General features: G+C 36.7%; 1 protein-coding gene across 1 annotated transcript in view; it reads left to right on the top strand.

Moving 5' to 3' along the window:
* The window catches only part of UGGT2 (UDP-glucose glycoprotein glucosyltransferase 2), a 198,247-nt gene that overhangs the window by 94,260 nt on the left and 83,115 nt on the right, over nt 1-20,872 (top strand). The window contains exons 12-20 of the mRNA XM_006832064.1: nt 504-654; nt 2,176-2,295; nt 3,403-3,488; nt 4,088-4,223; nt 9,613-9,741; nt 13,425-13,589; nt 13,998-14,121; nt 14,215-14,313; nt 17,570-17,661. Coding sequence (XP_006832127.1) covers nt 504-654; nt 2,176-2,295; nt 3,403-3,488; nt 4,088-4,223; nt 9,613-9,741; nt 13,425-13,589; nt 13,998-14,121; nt 14,215-14,313; nt 17,570-17,661 — 1,102 coding nt within the window. The remainder of the gene's footprint in view (nt 1-503; nt 655-2,175; nt 2,296-3,402; nt 3,489-4,087; nt 4,224-9,612; nt 9,742-13,424; nt 13,590-13,997; nt 14,122-14,214; nt 14,314-17,569; nt 17,662-20,872) is intronic.

Genomic DNA, 20,872 nt, shown 5'->3' on the forward strand with positions numbered 1-20,872 from the left:
ACTTTCATGGTTAATGATATAGGGCTTTACTCTGTGCTAAAATTTTACATTTAAGACATGCTTTATCTGTACAGGGTCGCTATGGGTCAGAACCGACTCAACGGCACTTAACAACAACAACAACAACAATTTTGTAGTAGGTGATTAAAAAGTGACATATTTTCCCCTCAATTTTGACTTGTGAATGGGTATTATATCCTCTTACTTCTTTGATAAAGGATACATCTTTATGCTTTGTTGCTTTATCCTTTAAATAATAATAAGGTCTTATTACCACTAGAAATAGATCACAACATAAATTTGCTTTATGATAATTAATTAGAAGAGCTATATCTGCCTTATGTTGTAATGTATTTGATATAATAATATTTCCTGCTGTTAATAAAAGTTCCAATGAAACTCATTTCTAATGTTTTAAGAAGACCATCAGATTTTTATGAATAAAAGAAATAAATTTTTTGCAAAAGTCAAAATAACATGTGTTTATTTCTTTAAACATAAAGTATTTTGGATATGCTGAAATTAGAAGGAAAAATGATGAATGGCCTTCAAAACCTTGGGATCAATGGAGAAGATATAAGCAAGTTTTTAAAATTGAATTCACATACTTGGGAATACAACTATGCCTTAGACATTCGGCATTCTTCTATCAAGGTGAGTACTCACAGGGGTCTTCTTTTCAAACCTCCGGTAGACTCAAGGCTTAACATGAAAGCACAGGAATGGCATGCCATGTTAATAAGTACTGTGGTCATGTCACTTCCAAAACCAATTTCTTGATTGAATGCAATTCTAATCAAAAACCTCTAGGCACTTTATATTTTTTAAATGAATCTGAAAGTTAAGATGGTAAGAAAACACGAATATTTTTTTAAAAGAAGAGTAAAGAAGGGAGACTTGTTTTACTAACATGAAACTATAATAGCCAAACACTGTTGTAGATGAATTTTACAGAATATTTGATCCAAAAATGGTGTAGTGCTGTAGGATAAGTAGTGGACTGCTAGCCACGGTAACCTCAAGGTCGGCAGTTCAAATCTCCCAGGCACTCTTGGTAACCTTATATAGAGTCGCCGGAGTTGGAACTGACTCGACAACACTAACAACAACAACATATTCAGTAGTAGTTAAACATGATCGAAAGTAACAATAATAATACATAACCCTATTGATAAAGTTTAGACAATGTGTATCTTTATAGTTGTTGTTGTAGAAATATTATAAAATCATTATTATAAAATGAGAATCATGAAACTATAGGAAGTAGAAGAATCTGGTTGCTTTTTTTTTTCTGGTTGCTTTTTAGTAGAAAGAACATCCATGTAGTTCTTCACCTTATACCGAAAAACAAAGTAAACTTCAAATGGATTAAATGTTATAGACGAATCAAATATTCATATTTGTGACTTGCATTCCTCAGAAGACTCCATAACATTTAAACAAATACTAAGTAAAATATGTGTGAAAATGCATTAGAATAAGAAGTTACATACTTAAAATATGTAAAGGATTTACTTGCATCAATTAGAAAAATTTTAAGATTCTAATGGAAAAAAAAAAATATGCAAAAGACTTTAACATAGAGTTCTCTAAATACCTGGGAGAGATTTTCTATGAGGGGGCTTCAAAAGGTCCCGGGAAAATAGAATTCAAAGATAATGTGATTCTTCCACAAACTTTAGAAGAGTGGAGATCTGCTTCCATAAAAATTACAGCCAGGAAATCCCTGTGGAGCAACTCTACTCATTACACACGGGGGCTTGCTTTGAGAGCTGGAATCAGCTTGATTTACTTTGAGTAAACCCAAGCTTTTAAGATGACCAAAGAGGTGGAGGACCTTGTTGCTTCCTATTCTGCTGACTATTAAGATCAGTACTTCTCTTCAGTGGCTTATGGATATATTTGTATAATCTTATTTTGTATCAGGAAAACCAGATACTTGAGTGGAAGATGTCAGCAGATTTTGGAAGAAAGCTTAGTGTAAGAGGACATGATAGTATAATATCTTTGCACATAATGGCTCTTATTTTAAAGAATTAATTCAACTTCTAATGTTTAATCAGAAATAAAGAAGATTGTGTATTTTCTTTCATCATGTGGCATAGTAAACATCTGTCTTTGGAAGTGATTTACTGTCTTAATCAAGCTTTCACAGATTTCTTGATTCTTTTCTAGTGGATTAATGACTTAGAGCATGACGATTTGTATATTACATGGTCTCCAAGTTGCCGGGAGCTTCTTAAGCCAGCGTTCCCTGGAAACATACCTTCCATAAGGCGTAATTTTCATAATTTGGTAAGTTTAATGTTTTGCTATATGTATGTAAGAATTCTTGGTGGTGCCTTTAGATAAGTGTTGGACTGCTATCTGTAAGGTTAGTGGTTCAAACCCTGCAGCTCCCTGGGAAACATACGGTTGTCTGCTCCTGTCAAGATTTACAGTCCTGAAGACTCTATATAGGGTCACTCTCATCAGAATCGACTTGTTGGCAGTGCACTTGGTTTGTTTTTTGCTAATGTGTATAAATATTTTATAAGGTTCACATTATTTGTTTATTATCTTACTCTTGATAAATAGACATCTGTGTAGTAAGAAGAAAGGATTTGCTTAATGCAACAAGTCTGATGTGGAATGGCTGAGTGGATGCCAACAGCCCGTAATAACACATTATTAGTCAGTCCTCATGTATTTTCCTTTACGCTGTATTGTAAGGGACTCATGACATAAGTTTAGTACATTTCAGGGAAAATACATAAATATCACCTTAACATTTATGCTCAAAATACATTTACTGCAATATGAACTATCCAAAGAACATTATGGGAACTTTGATATTTGTCACAAACATCTGGGGCTTTATATATTTTTAGATAGGAAGTGAATATCTTATTTCCTACAGCAACTTTGAGCAAGTAGTTATAATAATGCTATTTTGTTTTTTTTGTCAAAAAAAATTTCTATTTCCTTTTTTCTAAAGTTTAAAAACAGAAAATCTAATGAATCATTTACAATAAGGTACAAGTAAGAGATACTATGTTTTTGGTCCTACTTCCAAAAAGATGAGAGCTCTGAACTTAAATCCCATCCATGTATTATTGTTGTTAAGTGCTGTCGAGTCGGCTCTGGCCCATAGCGACCCAGCGTAGGATTTCCAAGGAGCAGCTGATGAACTTGAACTGCTGAGTAGATATTAAATGTTCAACTTCAAGAAATCTTCATAAATTCCCAATTTTTGCATATATTCTTCATGGTTCTTTAGAATACAACTGGGAGACATTTATTTTTAAAAATTGTACTTTGAATGTCATACTTTTAGCTACAGGAATTAGACTAAACTAGAATTTCATAAGAATTCTGAATGGTTGAGAAGGAAACTAGTTATTCTGTCTACTTTCCTTTCAGGTTCTGTTTATTGATCCTGCTGAAGAATATACCTTGGATTTTATAGAACTTGCCGAACTGTTTTATTCTCATAAAATTCCTCTTAGGTAATTGCCATTTTGTAACACTAAGTTGACAATGATTTGTATTATATTATACACAGTATTAATGTAGAGTTTGAAGAAATATTTCATATGTGTTGTGTTTTGTGTGTTGTACAATGTGGTCTACCTTTATCAGTAGACTCTCTTCCTCAAAGCTGCCTAGTAATCTTGTTTACCCCGAACCCTGATTGCTTTGGAAACGTATGGACGGATTCATTTCCCTTTGATTGTGTTAAAGTATTGTTATGTGCTGTCATTTCGGGTCCGACTCGTAGTGACCCTTGGAGGTTTCCAGGAGCAGCTGATAGGCTTCAACCACCAACCTTGGCATTAGCAAGCCAGTGCTTATCTTACAGCTTCATGCTAAGATTCCCTTTTTTCCCAGGAGAATAGGGTCGTTTGATAATGTCATCATGAGAGAGAATTTGACATTATGCAAATGACCAGTATGTGCAAGGATTTTGGTGACTAAGGATTTAAAATCAAATTTACTTTGTCCCTTCTCCTATCTACTAACATATTCCTTTCATCTCAGCTAATACTTTTTAAAAACAATGGTTTATTGTAGTTATGACATTCATGATCTCATCTTCTTTTTCCAGGATTGGTTTTGTGTTCATTCTTAATACAGATGATGAAGTTGATGTAACAAACGATGCTGGAGTTGCTCTTTGGCGAGCTTTCAATTATATTACAAAAGAACACAGTGTATCTCAAGCATTTGTTCATATGGTTCAGGTGAGTTTATATATATAGGTAAAATTCCTCTAGGGTATTTCGTTTCCTTGTATTATCAGTGTTATTGTAAAATTTCAAAGTTTGTAAAAGCTATTATGAGAATTCATAGAGATTTATTTGATTTTTGGAACTCCCTACTAAAGTATCCAATAGTCCCCACTTGATAAATTAGTTAACTAAGGCTTTGCCAATATAAATGAATGTACTTATATTTACTCAGCCAATAAAGGATCTTGAGCTGTGTTTATGAGTTTAGATGAAATTGTACTATTAGGAAACGATTAGTCAGAAATGAATTCTTCATTTAGTAGGTCTTAAATAAAATCATGAATAAAGACTGCAAAGTTAGACATTCTAGTTCATAGAGTATACAGACAATTTCAAAGACAGCAGAGATCACTTAGATGCAGCAAACTGGTGTACAGGAGGTAAGATTGATACTGACTCTGACGAGGAGTTTGTACATGAAAAATTGAAATTGATCAGAACTTGAAGGAAGACAGAGTAGGGAGATTATTGGATACTTGAAGTTTTGAAACCATTGATATGGCCTGTTGTGAAGCTTAAATTATTAAGCAGCTATATTGCTATTTTAGAGGGGAGCATGGTGGCTCCATAAAATAAGCACTGGACTATGAGCCACAAGGCCCAAGGCTGTAGCCTGCTAGCCACTGTGGGATAAAGATGAGGATTTCGGTTCCCAAAAAGATTTAAAGCCTTGGAAACCCTATACAAAGTTGCTATGAGTCAGAACTGCCTCAATGGCACTGAACAATAACAACGTTGCTATTATTAAGAAAGTCATGTGGTCATTTGGAAAACAACAGCTTAAACTTCTGTTCATTTTGATAGCCACTGGGCTTTTGCTTTTGAAAATGAGAAATTTCAAAATTAGTGTAAATTTCCTACTATACATCCGTAGCTTTCAAAAAAAATAAATGCCTAATTAATTCACTGTCCTCAGGTAACAACAACAACAAGATGTAGAAACTAGCTACACACTAGGATTTTGGAAGATAGAATATCTATCAATAGTATCATAGAATAGGTGTCAATATTGTATTTAAGTATATTAATTTTACTAGTGAATTCATGTTAGAAATTATGAGGGATTTAGTCAAATTGGTTCCTTTTATATAAAAAGGTCAGTTTTATATTCATAAGCTCAAAAATCTGTATACTTTCAGAAATGATCTTTTACTACGTTATTTTTTATTTTTAATGTTTTTTTGTGAATTATGTGATAGTTTACATGGGAGAAGATTAGTTTTACATTCATCCTATCTTATATCGTTTCATTGTTATGGTTACAATCCCCTCCATGCATCATCAACCAACCAAAGGGTATACACTAAAAGCCTGCCCCCCGGTCGTCAGCACACAGTCCCTCTCCCTCTTTGGGTCTAAAGTCCTCAACTGCTCCATCTCTCCACGTTATTGTCCCTGTCTCCATCTCAGGCATCACTGCTTCTCTGGGTAGAGTCCCGGTCTCTGTTCTTCTCCCTTGATGGTCCCAGGGACCTCCGCTCCTAGGCTGAAAGGTTCATTGCTCCCCTCCTTGGTACAAAACATCTACCTTTATATTTCCAACCCTCACAAGCAGTCCTGATAAAAATTATTCACTATTATATCACAAGAGATGAATGCACATTTCATCCACCCCACCTAGACAGATTGGATACTGCTCAGTGGAGATTCTACCTTCCTTCACGCCCTCTGAATCTAGGTTCCCTCTTGAAAGCTTGTAAGCCAGTCACTTCTTGCCTTTGTTTACTATGTTATCTTTGTTATCTATATTCTACAAACATTCTCTAGCACTTGCTAAGTTGCATGTAATGACATACTGTCAATCACCATTTGAATTAGCTACCATGATGTTCTCCTTTCTTAGAAAAAACTGGACAATTACACTAGAAACCAGAGGGTTCAATATAAACCAACATAAAAGAAGATACTAAATATGTAACACAGTCTATAAAAAATTTAAGAGAAAGAAATCAATGAGGAAGAAATATTTAGAAAAAGTGTATTAGAATTCCTTGAAGTTTGGAGGGTGAGAAAGTTGGGGTAACTCACAGAATTATACTATGACCCCAAGATTTTCATACCCAGAGATCCTGTAGAAAGTAACATTAGTAAAGCAGTGTTCTTTTGGGAGTGTATTGTGTAGTAATAAATTAGCTACGTTAAAAATGATCATTAGTGTTGGTTTAAAACTGTCATAAATTCCATACAGAAGTAGTATTTATAATATATTTAATCAATAAAAGATTTATATTCCACCAGATAGAAATATTTCTTACAAATCAAATAGGAAAATACAAAGAACCCAAGAAAAGAAAGAGATTTTCTTAAAACAAAACAAAAGTTGTTGAGGCTGCTTTAAAGTAAATGTTTACTGAGATTATTGGTGATAAATAAATAAATGATAGTTAGAAACGGAAGAGATTCAAATAAAGACTACCAGAAAATATTATATACCCTTTAATTAGACAAAAAATGTAAACTCTGGGATCAGTGTCTTACTGAGATTCTAGAGCAACGGGATCACCTTTATTCACCACTGCCACATTTCAGGTAGGCTCATAAATGGTTACAACTGCACTGACATTCATCTGAGAGTACTTGGAATCTGAAGTTAAACTTGTATAACACCCCCCCCATAGAAAAGAAACCCTAAAAGAAATGTAACACCTGTATACTAGGAGACTCTAGTTAACAGAATCATCGAGAATTGTAACTTGAAGCAACAAAAAACCGAAATGGCATAGTGCATGGGAATACTAAGGCAAGTATTGCTGCTAGGGCTCATGCATGCCTGGATTTAGTATAAAGAAAACATGTTTAAGCTTGTATCTGAGATCATTGGATCTCCATGATCACTTGTCTTCGTCTCATTAGGGTACTTTCAGATACAAGGTTCAAGCAAATCAGTGGCTTCTGGAGGGACTTTCTGAGTCAGTTATGGTGACATTTTTTTGAGGTTTCAAATAAGCTGTCTTCGTAGATTTTCTCAAAAGCACATAGCACAATCCTGGGGAGCTTACTAGAAACAAATTTTAAGAAAATGGAAAACTGCATTGGTGAGAAATGGCCCAGAACAGTTGCATAGAGGAATTTTTTTTTTTTTTTTTTTTTCTGTCATGACAGTGCACCTGCTCATTGTTCACAGACCCCACCCACCCTGTAGTCTTGGTCTTCCTCGTCACACTTTTTTTGTTTCCAAAACTCCACAAATATTTAAAAGGAACTTGAGTTTGCTAATACTGTCATTTTTATTGTGGTAATTCGAAGAGAGCAGGTTCTTCAGGGAAGGGTGGTGGGGGTGGCTGAATGCCATTGAGTCAATTAAGTGCTGTCAACTCATAGTGGCCCCACATAAGGTTTCTGAGTTAGAGCAATGGAAACCCCACCTTTAGACGTGCATAGACCTAGCTAGATGGGGGGTATGTAGAGAAACAATGGTGTTACAGTTTGATATTTTTGTTTAATAAACATTTCTATAGTTTATGGCAATAGTTTTTGACTACCCTCATACATGAGTATAAGTGAAAACTGTAGAATTTAAAAGGGAGGAGAATGAATACTAAATCAAAGTAATGCTTGATTCTGGGATGGAGCCAGAGGAAAATGGGATGTCACATAAATGGGAACCACATAAATAACTTCAAAGGTATTGGTGATGTTCCATTTTTTGTGTTATGCATTTTATTTTATTAATGGGGATTGTTCATTTAATTTTTTTGCTTCCTAACATGTTACATGTATTTCTCTTTTGCTTATCAAATTATGTAAGTTTTTTTAATGTGTAAGAAGATTGAACCTTTTTTAAAGTATCTTATGCAAGATATTTTGGCTACTCTATTTTATAGGAACATCTTATGTTTCCAGTAGGGTAAAATGTCTCATTTCAGTGCCTTTTCATACGTGTGCTTTGACTGATTAGAAATGTCATTCTTTTACTTATGCTTTACAGAAGACTACAGTGTTTGCCTTTTTGAGTCATTAAGGTTTTCGTATTTATGAATGTGTCCAATGACCACTGTGACTAGAAAATGGATTTTTGTTCAGTGGAAAATATGCTCTGCTTTCATATGAATAGCAGAAAACTTTCCCCCAAACTGAGAAGCTCATAAAACTAAACTCTTTGTTTGAACTAAAAACCTTCTTAAAGGAATAGATAACAAAGTTTATGGTGATATACAGGGAGAGCAAAGGAGAATGATTATCTTTTACTATGAAGAAGAATATGTGCGGACTTCAAAAAATTCATGGAAAAATTCCATAGTCTTTTAACTCTACTTGTCCATGAACTTTGGAACACCCTTGCATAATATGGGAATTCTGTTTGCCATAATAGGTGGGGTGATATGGATTAGTGGACTGGACTGCAAAGGTGGTTTGAACCACAAGGTCGGTGGTTCAAGCTCACCAGCCACTCCTTGGAAACCCTATATAGGGTCACTATGGGTCAGAACCGTACTTGACGGCACAACAACAACAATTAGCCACAACCGTCCTGGAAATTCTTAGAAATGCGATCAGAATGTTCTTGTTAGCCACCGTGGTGACATTTCTTCTCGCCTACTTCAGACGTATTAACATTAGGGACCAGTCCCTAGAGAAGAATATCATGCTTGGTAAAGTGGAGGGTCAGTGAAACAGAGGAAGACCACCAATAAGATGGATTGGCACAGGGGCAGTAGTGGTGGGCTCAAGCATAACAACGATTGTGAGGATGGCTCAGAAGCCGGCAGTGTTGCTTTCTAAGTTGCATGGGGTCACTGAGTTGGAACCTACTCGATGGGTACTAACTGTTTAAGTGAATGAGGACTGTAAGCTTCTTAGTCTGTGTCACAATGCTGCTAATGGTGCGTGTGCTTAAGGGTTGTTCTTTCTCCTGGGGAAGTTCTTTCTGCCCAGATTGCCACAACGCTAGTCAGTGTTCATCCATAGATCTTGGCTCAGTCATCTGCTCAGAGTAACAGTTTATGCAAGTGTATTTAGACCATTCAGACCAGGAAGGTAATGGGGGTGCAGAGAAAATCTAGTCAAAGTATTGACCGAAGATCAGTCAGAATAAAAGTGAAGCATTTATGAAATAGTCACTTTTACATGTTTTACACTTATGTTTTAAAGTAAATTAAAAATCATGATGTTTAGTATGACCAAAATAAAACATTAATTTGTTGTTGTATTTCAGAAAGTGTACAATATTCACACACAAAATATTAGAAGATATATTGTACAGTTAAAATTATTTTTACATTAATGTGTCTATGTACTCATATATAAACACAAAGTATGTTGTTTATTTTATAAATGTGTCTATTTAATAAGAACAAACTAATTGCAATAGATTAAAATTAATTATAATATATTTCCACAGATGTATGAAGAAGTGAGTCAAAATATACTCACTGTGGACATCGTGAAGAGTGTTCTTCAAAAGAAATTTCCTCAAGTAAATGTCTGGGATGTTTTGGGAATGAATTCTAAATATGATGAAGAAAGAAAGGTAACTTGGGATGACACTTTGAAAAATAAAATCTAAGAAACATTTAATATAATATCATGAACAGAATTATTTCTATACAGTTTATGCATAATTGGGATTTTTCTCCCATATAAAGAAGGAAAATGTTAGACATTTGAATGACCCATGCTGTATAAAGTATTAAAATCTCCACTTGATTTATTTGGAAAGAAAATAGAAGATAGCATTGACAGTATGAACAATAGAATTGTAAAAGGCGTGGTTTGTATTCTTAGAAAATAAAAATCGAAATTGGGGTTTTACACCAAGTCTAGGACAAGAACCAAGCTTTTGAATGAGCTCATCATTGGGGTTGAATTTGTAAGACTGTTATGGCTGTGGCTCACAGGATTTCTGTGGGCATCCCAGTTTTAAGTTGTTGGGTGATGTCAACTTGGTTCCCACTCATAACCACCTAGTCACAGCAATGAAACACGGCCTCGTCCTGGACCATCCTCACAATCATTATTAAACTTGAAACAGTTGCTGCTGCCATTGTGCCAGTCATGATGTCCTTTTCCAAGGACTGGTCCCTCTTTGATAATATGTCCGAAGTTTGAGAGACGATGTCTGGCCATCCTGGCTTCTAAGGAGCGTTCTAGCTGTACTTCTTCCAACATAGGTTGGTTTGTTCTTCCTAGCAGTTCATGGTACTATTAATATTCTTATACAACACCGTAACTCAAATGCATCAATTCTTCTGGAGTCTTCCTTATTCATTATCCAACTTTCACATGCATATGAGGCTATTGAAAACACTATGACTTGGTCAGGAGTACCTTAATTCTTAAACTGACATCTTTGCTCTTGAACATTTTAAAGAGGTCTTGTGCAGCAGATTTGCCTAATACAATATGTCGTTTGATTTCTTGACTGCTGTTTCCATGAGTACTGATAGTGGACCCAAACAAAATGAAATCTTTGACAGTTTCAATCTTTTTTCCATTTATCATGATGTTATTTATTGGTCCAGTGGTGAGGATTTTTGTTTTAATTATATTGAGGTACAACCCATACTGAAGGCTGTGATCTTTGCTCTTCATCAATAAGTATTTGAAGTTTTCCTTTCTTTCATCAAGCAAGGATGTATCATTTATGTATTGCACATTGTTAACGAGTCTTCCTTCAATCTTGATACCACGTTCTTCTTCATATAATCCAGCTTCTCAAATTATTTGCTCAGTACAGACAGAATAAGTGTGGTGAAAGAATACAACCCTGGTGCACACTTTTCCTGATCTTAAACCATTCAATGTCCTCTTATTGTGTTTGAATGACTTCGTCTGTGTACAGGTTCCTAACCAACACTATTAAGTGTTCCAGAATACTCATTCTCTGCAATGTTGTCCATAATTTGTCCTGATCCATACAGTCAAAAGCCTTTGCATAGTCTGTAAAGCACAGGTAAACCTATTTCTGTTATTCTCTGCTTTCAGTAGAGATAGTCCTCCTTCCATGCCCTAGTCTGAATCCAGCTTGAACCTCTGGCATTTCCCTATCAATGTACCATTGCAACCATTTTTAAATTAAGTTTACTTGCATGTGATATTAATGATGATTTCCCCATTCCATTGGGTTACATTGCTTTGGAATAGACACAAATATGATCTCTTTCAATCAGTGGCCTGGTAGATGTCTTTCAAATTTCTTGGCATAGATGAGTGAGTGCCTCCAGTGCTGCCTCAATGTATTGAAAGATTTCAATTGTATTCCATCAATTCCTGGAGCCTTGTTCTATGCCAGTGACTTCAGTGCACCTTGGACTTTTTTCTTCAGTGCCTTTGGCTCTTCATCATATGCTACCACTTGCATTGGTTGAACATCAGCCATTTCTTTCTGGTACAGTGTCTCTGTTATTTCTTCCTTCTTCTGTAGATTACTTGAATTTGTATGAGTTTTAAAAAAAACAACAACACATTTGGTGTTGTTACTCTTTCATTTAATATTATTTGTTTATCTCCTCTAGCCTTTAGGGTAAAGTTCAAAATCACTAGCACTTTAAGGCCCCACCAGATTTCATCCCTCTTTTATTCTCTTCTCTTTCCATAGTAAAGAATTGTCATTCTCCTCGCTGTTTCTGGTGTGGCCACTGTCCTTCTTTCAAGATCTTGAATGAGGTCATTCTCCTTTCCACCAGAGCAACTCTTACACTTACCAGCCTCAGGCCCACAGCCATTCCTTTTCTCTTTTTGCTTCCTCTTACCTTTTAGCTCATAGCTCGAATGGCACTTTCTATGAAAACCTTCTGAACTGCATTAGAAGCCATGGTGGCACTGCTGGTTAGGTGTTGGGCTGTTAAGTGCAAGGTCTGCAGTCCAAACCCACCAGCCACTCCTGAAAGAATGAGGTTGCGTTGCGTGCTCCCGTAAAGATTTACAGTCTTGGAAACCCAGCAGAGGGTCATTATGCATTAGAATTGACTAGAAGACATTAAATGGTTTCATTTGATGCTAACATAGTATTCTGTATGCCTTCACAATGCTAAATTATACTGAGAAATATTTGTTCAATATTTACCTTTTTACTAGACTCTTAAGTTCTTTGAGAGCAGAAATCATTTATGTCATATTGGATGAAATATGCCCAGTGCCTTTACAGAGTGAGTGAAGTAGAGTGTGTAATCAGTAATTTGCGTTTTATATATATATATATATATACACACACACATATATACACACATATATTGCTGTTGTTGTTGTTGAGTGTCATGGAGTCGGTTCAGACTCATATCGACCCTGTACAGGGTTTCCGAGGCTGTAAATCTTTATGGGAACAGAAAGTCTCATCTTTCTCCCGCGGAACATCTGGTAGCTTCGAACTGCTGACCCTGAGGTAGCAGCCTGATTCGTAACCACTACGCTACCAGAGCTCCTTATATATACACATGCACATGCACATATATAATTTCAGGACAGTCATAGGAGTCACCTTCTTCATTTCCTTTCCTTTCTGGGATACCTCAGTTGTGCTGACTGTTCTCTAATACTTGTTACCATTGTCCGATTGTGTAGTTGTCAGTGAGGAAGGATAAAGTTAGAACAGTATGAATAATTATAAGGAAGACAGTGGCATTTTTATAGACTACTTTTAAATGTGGTTATTTTGATGCTTATACTCTATTTACTGCCTGACACATTACCAGAAAAAAAGAAGAAAGTTTCCACTCTCCAGCTCTCTGTAGATAAGGTGGTGGTGGTTGTGTGCCGGGGAGTCCATTCTATACTGAGTCAGGGCAACACAGTACTGGGTCTCGGAGACCATAAATCTTTGCGGTCATCGTTCTCTCTCCAGTGGCATAGATTCAAACTTGTGACCTTGCTGCTAACCACCCAGCTCATCATCCACCCCACTACCAGGACTCCTCGTAGATAAACCATATTTGGAAAGCACAGATAAAACTAGCAAAGTGAAATTTTGGGGGTAGCATTTGGTGTGGCACTGTGGGCTAATGCATCAGACTGCAAAGTCATTTGAACTGCAAGGTCAGTGGTTCAAGCTCTCTAGCTGCTCCTTGGAAACCCTGTACAGGGTTACTATGGGTCTGAATCAACTCGACGGCACTTCACAACCACAACATATAAAGATAGTGCCCTTCCCATTTTTCATGTCTTGCTTTTCCAGACAGCTGTTCTTGTTTTACTCTCTGATACTTTTTCACTGAACAGGCAGGAGCAAACTTTTATAAAATGTCGGGTCTGGGTCCTTTGCCTCAAGCTCTTTATAATGGTGAACCCTTCAAACTTGAAGACATGACTCTGAAGGACCTGGAGATGGCTGTTCTTCACAGGATGGTGGACACATGTGTCTATTTACAGAGAGAAGTTTTTATGGTAAGTCAGCATTTCCGAGAAAAGAATTTCATGAATAAATTATCAGTGATGTTTATGTTAATAGCAAAAACTCATTTTATAAAAATGTCCATTCTCATAATTTAATAGTGATTTGAAAGTGATCATTTAATTTATCTTGTTCACAATGACATTTAAAATTAGCTTTATTAGGAAGAAACATTTAAATTTTTACAGAAAACTTACAGCAAGGATCCAAAATTACTTATGAGAAGGAATCAAAAGTTCAAAAGAAAATGTAATTAAAATATAATGGAATTTTCCCACAAACTTTTTGAAGTCCCCCTCGTATTATCATTAACTTTTAAAATGAAATATTCGTAGTGTCATTTTAAGACATCTGCATAAAAAATGTATATATTACCTAAATACGTTTTTTTGTTATTTTAGGGCACATTAAATGATCGAACAAATGTAATTAATTATCTTATGGATAAGAATACTGTTGTACCTCGTATAAACAATTTGATTTTACACTCTAAACCACAGTACCTTAATTTAATACCTACATCAGGTAAATAATCTTCATTACTTTTTTACAATACATACTGAGTTTGTGTATCTTTTATTTTATTCTTTATTTAACATTTAATGTGAAATTTTTCAGTAACTGCGGATCTTGAAGATTTCACGACTTTTTTTTTCTTGGATTCACAAGATAAGAGTGCTGTAATTGCCAAGAACATGTATTATTTAACCCCAGAAGGTAATAGACATAGTTTATTTTTTTACATGTATTCCTAATGTAGCAAAAATATGTAATTTTAGTAAAGCATTTTATAAAATGTTTCTATTTTGAATAGAAAGCCATCATAATCAACTTGAGAGCTTATCATTTATTAAGATTTAAGGATTTACTTATAAAACTGTATGTTTTATGTGTTAGCTGATCATATTTGTTGATAGGATTCATTTGAGGGGGTATCTGTTTTTTAAATAACCTATTCCATTTTCACTTTTTAAAGAAAGCAACAAAACTTTTTAAAGACTTTGTAGGCTAGTGTCTTGGAAGCCCTGAATAAAAGTATCATATCCAGATCAGAGGAGATAATAGTTGTGCTTTTCCCTAAGTGGGCTGGATGTTTTATTTATGTTGAGAGTCAAACTGGGGAGTACAGGTTAAGACGGCAATATATTGGAAGCAAGCACTTTGCCTTGGCTGAGCAGCCCACAGTGGGGGCATAAATAGCTTGGGGACAGTACTAATTCTTCACATCAGTGGAGTTATTGGAGTTAGTTTGTTTTTGTTTTGCATTGCTGTTTTGTTTAACCTGCTTTGCTCTAGAGAGAACTACTAGATCCCCAGAAATAAAAAGAGTAAGGCTACTATGTAGCTCCATCTCAGTGTATAAGCAGTAACATCCTAATAATGAGAACACTCTGAAAATTGATGGAGTATCTTGTAAGGAGTAAGTTTCCACATATGAGAGAGATTTAAGTAGAGATCACTCAAGCAGCGTTTGAGAATACTGTGGGATGAGCCCAAGAGTCTGTCAGGAGGTGTGTGGGTAATTGTCTACAGATTCAGTGATTTTATGTCCATAAAGAGGTCATCTATAAGAAAACCCAACAAATAAAATACTCTCAGGTATAGACATGACTCCTTTAAAAAAAAGAATAGTTCCATGTTACAATGAATTACAATTCTGAGTGTATGAGTTAAAAGCAACCAAGAAATAGGGAAGAAAAATAATAGGAGAAAGATTCTTATTGGATTCTGAGATGAAAACTATTAACTGAGAAACAGTTAATGTCCTTTTCCTTGTATTTATATAAATGTGTACGAAATGAATAAAATTGTTTAAAATTTCAACATTGAAAAAGTATCTCAATTCTTCACCTTTCTTTGAAAACAATGTGTTACTGCCTTTATCTTAGGGAACGTGGTGGCACGTGGGTTAATTGTTGACCTGCTAACTTTAAAGTCAGTGGTTCAAACCCACCAGCCCCTCTATGGGAGAAAGCTGAGGCTGTCTGTGCCTTTTTTTGAGGGGCAATCTTGGCAATCCTACGTAGGGTCGTTTGAATTAGAATCGACCCAGTGGCAGTAGGTGTGGTTTGGGTGGGCCTTAATCTTAAATTGCTTTTCTGAGTTGCAAGCGAAACTAGTGTTATCCTAATTTTTGTTCCCATTTTTCTTTTATTGACCGAGACCAGTTTTTATAGAGCTGGATAATACTGAAAATGGTAATAACTTATTTGAAATATTTTTAGGAGTAAGTTTTTGGTATAGCAAGTGTTTGACCTAAAGTATAAAAATGGATCACCTATGGTAACATTCTCAAGAGCCAGTTTTTCCCGAGATTTCAATGACAGCCAGACAAGTATTACTTGTTAAACACATTTAACTGCAACTTCAGGATGGTTTTTTCTTCTACATTTCAAGTTTGCAGAATTTTCTGAAAAGCCAGTAAAGCCAAGGTTGATGATGTAGGAGATAATGCAAATTAGACAAGTTAAGTCAGACATTTAAAAATAACCAAATTATGAACTAATGAAGTGTTATTGTTTTCTCCATCCACTCATCAGCTGGATTATATTTTCTTTTCCATCTGTGTGGGGTATTACATTCATTTTCTGGGGCTGCTGTAACAGATCATCTCAAGTGTGGTGACTTCTGACAACAGAAATGTGCTATCTCACAGTTGTAGGGACCAGAGATCTGAAATCAAGGAGTCAGCGAGGCTGTGCTCCCCTGGAAGGCTCCAGGGGACAGTCCTTACTTGGCTCCCCCAGTGGCTGGTAGTCCCTGCTTCTTAATTGACATGTGGCTCTGCCTCCAGCCTGGTGTTTTTCCTTTCCTTCTAAGGAGACTGGTGGTGGTAGTGTGCCATGGAGTGGGTTCCGACTCGGAGCAACCTCTACATAGGATTTCTGAGGCTGTAAATTTTTACAGGAGCAGAAAGCCTCATCTTTCTCCCATGGAATTGCTGGTAGTTTTGAACTGCTGATGTTGAGGTTAGCAGCCTGACTCATAACCATTACGCTACCAGAGCTAGTCATTAGATTTAGGGCCCACCCTAAATCCAGGATGATTTCATCTCAAGATTCAGAACTAATTACACCTATATTAGTGCCATTTTAAAATAAGGTCATGTTCTAGGTGGACATGAAATTTGGGAGGATACTTCACCTCTCTCAGGTATAGACATTATCTTTGTTTTTTAAAAAAAGAATGTAGCTAGAAGGCTGTTTTTCTTGATTCTCTGGAACCATGATATGCATAGTGTAATTTTCTGTACTCTTAAATGTATCCCACTGATTGGTCCTTAGGGACTGTTCTTCCTTTTTGATATCTAAGCTCATAGATAGCTTATACAATGAATTACTCTTGTAGCGTTTGTTTTCTTGTATTTTTTTTTATTGTAGTGGAAATACACATAGCAAAAACATCTGCCAACAAAACTCCACGTTTACATTACAATGACAGTGATTCACTATTTTTCATATTGTTAATATCTTAGCTAAAATGTTCCAGCACCATTAACATGAACTCTGTGGCCCCCCCTCTAGAAAACTTCCCCATCCCCTCCTCCACCCATCCTGGTACTGATGAATCATCTTTGTTCATATATATTTGCATATTTCATATAAATGAGATCATGTAGTATTTTGGTCAACATACCATTTCAGTGCTCATCCATGTTGTATGACATGCATCAGAACTTAATTTTTCTTTATAGTTGCATGATATTTTTTTTATCTCTTGATGGACATTTAGGTTATTTCCACTTTTTGGATACTGTGTGAAATGCTGCAGTGAACAGTGGTTCTCATAGTCCTTTATGTGTACACCCCTACAAACTTAAAGTTTGTAGCAACATTTGCTTAATTTCAGGAGATTAAATTAAAAAGACTGATTTTAACATGGCATTTAGTATTATCTTAAAATCTGTTTTGTAAATGTTGTTAATTCTTTTAGTTCGATTTTGGAAATAATTGAGAGTATTTGAAACTTTCAGATGATACAATTTCTGCAGTCACTCTTTGGATTATTGCTGATTTTGACAAGCCGTCTGGAAGAAAATTGCTTTTTAATGCGCTAAAGCACATGGTGAGTGTATAGGTATTGTTACTACAAAAATTTTAATTTATTTCATTTTTAAGAAAGTGTGAGGAGCACAGATTAACTCTTTATTCCCTTCCATGTTAACATTTTCATTCCCCTTAATTTGAAAGAACATGGAGCTAAAGAGACTAAGATGGGAATTCACATTCAATCTGCTTGTAAAACAAATTACGTTGTCCAGGAAAAGAAACCCCTACCTGTATTCTGTGACTTATGACCCATATGTTCTGTGCCACTACCCTTTGCTACTTGACATACTGATGGTCTAACAGTGGCAACAAAATAGACTATGAAAACAGAGGGAATTGTTGTAGAGCCTAACATTGTAACACTTTAAAGTCCTCTTTATTAGCAACAGCTAATACTGTACTCACCAGTCAGGGAATTAAGCAGCACTTTCTTTCCCTGATTATTTAAGATAAAAGTAAATTGATTTTATGTAAGCGTATTTTAACTCTATGCAAACTTGAGCATTCTTGTTAGGTAATTCCAAAGCAGTATATTTTAGTGGGATTCATTTCTTCATTGTCTATACGTACTACTTCGTAGTTTCTATATTTCTGAGAGAACACAATGTCTAGATAAGAAGACCTAGGTACTAGAAACCAAAATATTTTGTGACATTGTAGCTTCAAGTAAATTTATTTCTGTGTAACAAATTAACCCAGAAACCCAGTGCCTTGAAACAACAAACATTTTATTCTCTCAGTTACTTGGGTCAGGAGATGGGAGTAGTTTAGCTAAATATTGGCAGTGGTTTCACCAGAGCTGGAGGATCAGCTCCCAAGATGGCAGCAGTTGACGCTTGACTGGAAGCCTTGGGTTTTGTAAGAAAATGGCAGCAGTTATCCCTCCCACCACACTCTCTACTCAGCTGCACTCCATAATTCTTTGCAGTTGTTGTTGTTGTTAGGTGCCATCAAGTCGATACCGACCTATAGCGACTTTATGCACAGCAGAACGAAACACTGCCCGATCCTGGGCCAACCTCAGTATTGTTGCCATGCTTGAGTTCATCGATGCTGCCACTTGGCCAGTCCCTCTCGTTGGGGGTCATCCTCTTTTCCTCTGACCCTCCACCTTACCAAACATGATATCCTTCTCCAGTGAGTGCCCCCTCCTGACAATATGTCCGAAATATGAGAGACGAAGTTTGGCCATCTTGGCCTCTAAGGAACACTCTGGCTCAGACAGCATCAGCATACTCACAGTTATGGGGTTTATTAGAGAAGTTACCAGGTGACTCAGGGTCAGAAGTGCTCAGGACAGCCTCTTCTGCCTTGCCCACAGGCAGGCTTTTCTCTGACACTTACCCCCTTGTCCTGGCCTCTGCCCTACTCCCACAATGTTACAAAGCTCTTTTAGGGGTGCCAGTAAATGCCCAGGGAGTCCTGGTGTAGTGCTGAGTGTTGATGCGCTGGACTGTAAAATTGGTTTGAGCCACAAGGTCAGCGGTTCAAGCTTACCAACCACTACTTGGAAACCCTATACATGGTCTCTATTAGTCAGAACTGACTTGACAGCGCTTAACAATAGTAACAATAAATGCCTCAAGAACATGCCACTAATAAGCCTTAGATCCACGAGTCAGCAAACCATGCTCACCAGTTAAGTGCCTGGAGATACCCCACTCCCCAGGTGAGCCTCCTGCCCAAAGACACGCAGCTTTTTACCTCCTGTGTGTGGGGAATCCCCCCAACTCTCGGTCACCCTCTAGCTGTTGGTTCTGCTGCTGCTGTCTTTTGCTATTCCTCTGGTATCATAGTTTTCTGCTCCTGGATCAAGGAAGCTCAGTGTTGCAGATTACTGAACCACAGGATCTTGGGGTCCAAAGGATGCACTCCCCTACTGGCTCTTTCTTCTTGATGGCAGTGAGAGCCTCCCTCCAGTTTCTGAAATGGTTCATTTTATACCCATGCTAGAGTTGCAAGATTTCTTTTTTCTATATTCTTTCTCTTTTTTACACTTTTATTGTGGATTATGTGTTAGTTTACATGGGTGAACATTATGTTTACATTCATCCTATCATACTTTGTTTCATTGAAATGATTGCAATCCCCTGCATGCATCATCAAACACCCAGAGTACACCCCACACGCCTGCCCCCCGGCTGCCAGCACCCAACCCCTCTCCCTTCCTGAGTCCAGAGGCCCCAGCCTCTCCTAATGTCCATGTCATTGCCTCTGCCTCCATCCCTAGTGTCACTCACTGCCTCTCCAGACATGGTCTCACACTTCGCTTTTCTCCCTTGATGGTTGCAGGGATTTCCCCTCTTGGACTGCAAAATCAGCCGCTCCCCTCCTTTTGTTACCAAACATTTACCTTTCCAACAAGAGTTTTAAGATTTTACTGTCACAGTTAGCCCTGATAGAAATTACTCGCAGCTGTATCAGATAATCCTTTTAGCATCTTCCCCCACCTTCATTTATTCGTACGTATCAGGCAGGAAACAAGTGTTTTGGAAGGAGTTAACAAAGAAGATGGGTAGAAGAGCCTTATGAAGTAATTCACTTCACTGCAGTTTTCCGTGGATCGTTGCACTTGATTCTGTTGTCCTGTGGACCTCTTCTTCGTGTTACTTAAGTGTCTTCACAACATGGCTTTCTTCAGCACGAGTAATCCAGTAGATTAAAACTAAGCCGTGATGTTGTATGACCTGTACTGAGGAGTCTCACACTACCATTTCTGTAATATCCTGTGTATTAAACAGATCACCTGTACTCATGGTGAGCAGAAACTATACAAAGTTTGTAGATGTAGACCAGAAGTGGGGAGGATCAGGGACCATGGGAGACTGGCTACCAGATTAAGAAAAATCAATACATTTTAAGTGAAACATAATCACATCTGCTAGAAGAATTTTTATATCACATTACCCACTTTGAAAGCATATTCAGGCCTTTGTTTGGTAGTCTGTAACCAATATATTCTGGAAATGGTTGGTTGATGTAACTGGGGAGCAGCAGTGGTCTGTTGTTTGATGTAACTGTACAACAGTGGTCAGAACTAATTTCTGCTTGTTCTTTCTTCTCAAGAAGTTCTGGAAGCATGTTCTTTGAGAGGCTTGCAAACTGCCTTTCTCCAGTAGTTACAGTGTATATAGCAGGTACCTTTCCTTTGTTGTTGGGTCTTTGTTTTGCTTTTTTTTATTGCTTCTTCTGTAATTTTCAGAAGTGCTGCTTAATTATTTTTTTTT

This window comes from Chrysochloris asiatica, unplaced genomic scaffold (assembly GCF_000296735.1).
Source record: "Chrysochloris asiatica unplaced genomic scaffold, ChrAsi1.0 scaffold00005, whole genome shotgun sequence".
Lineage (NCBI taxonomy): Eukaryota > Metazoa > Chordata > Mammalia > Afrosoricida > Chrysochloridae > Chrysochloris > Chrysochloris asiatica.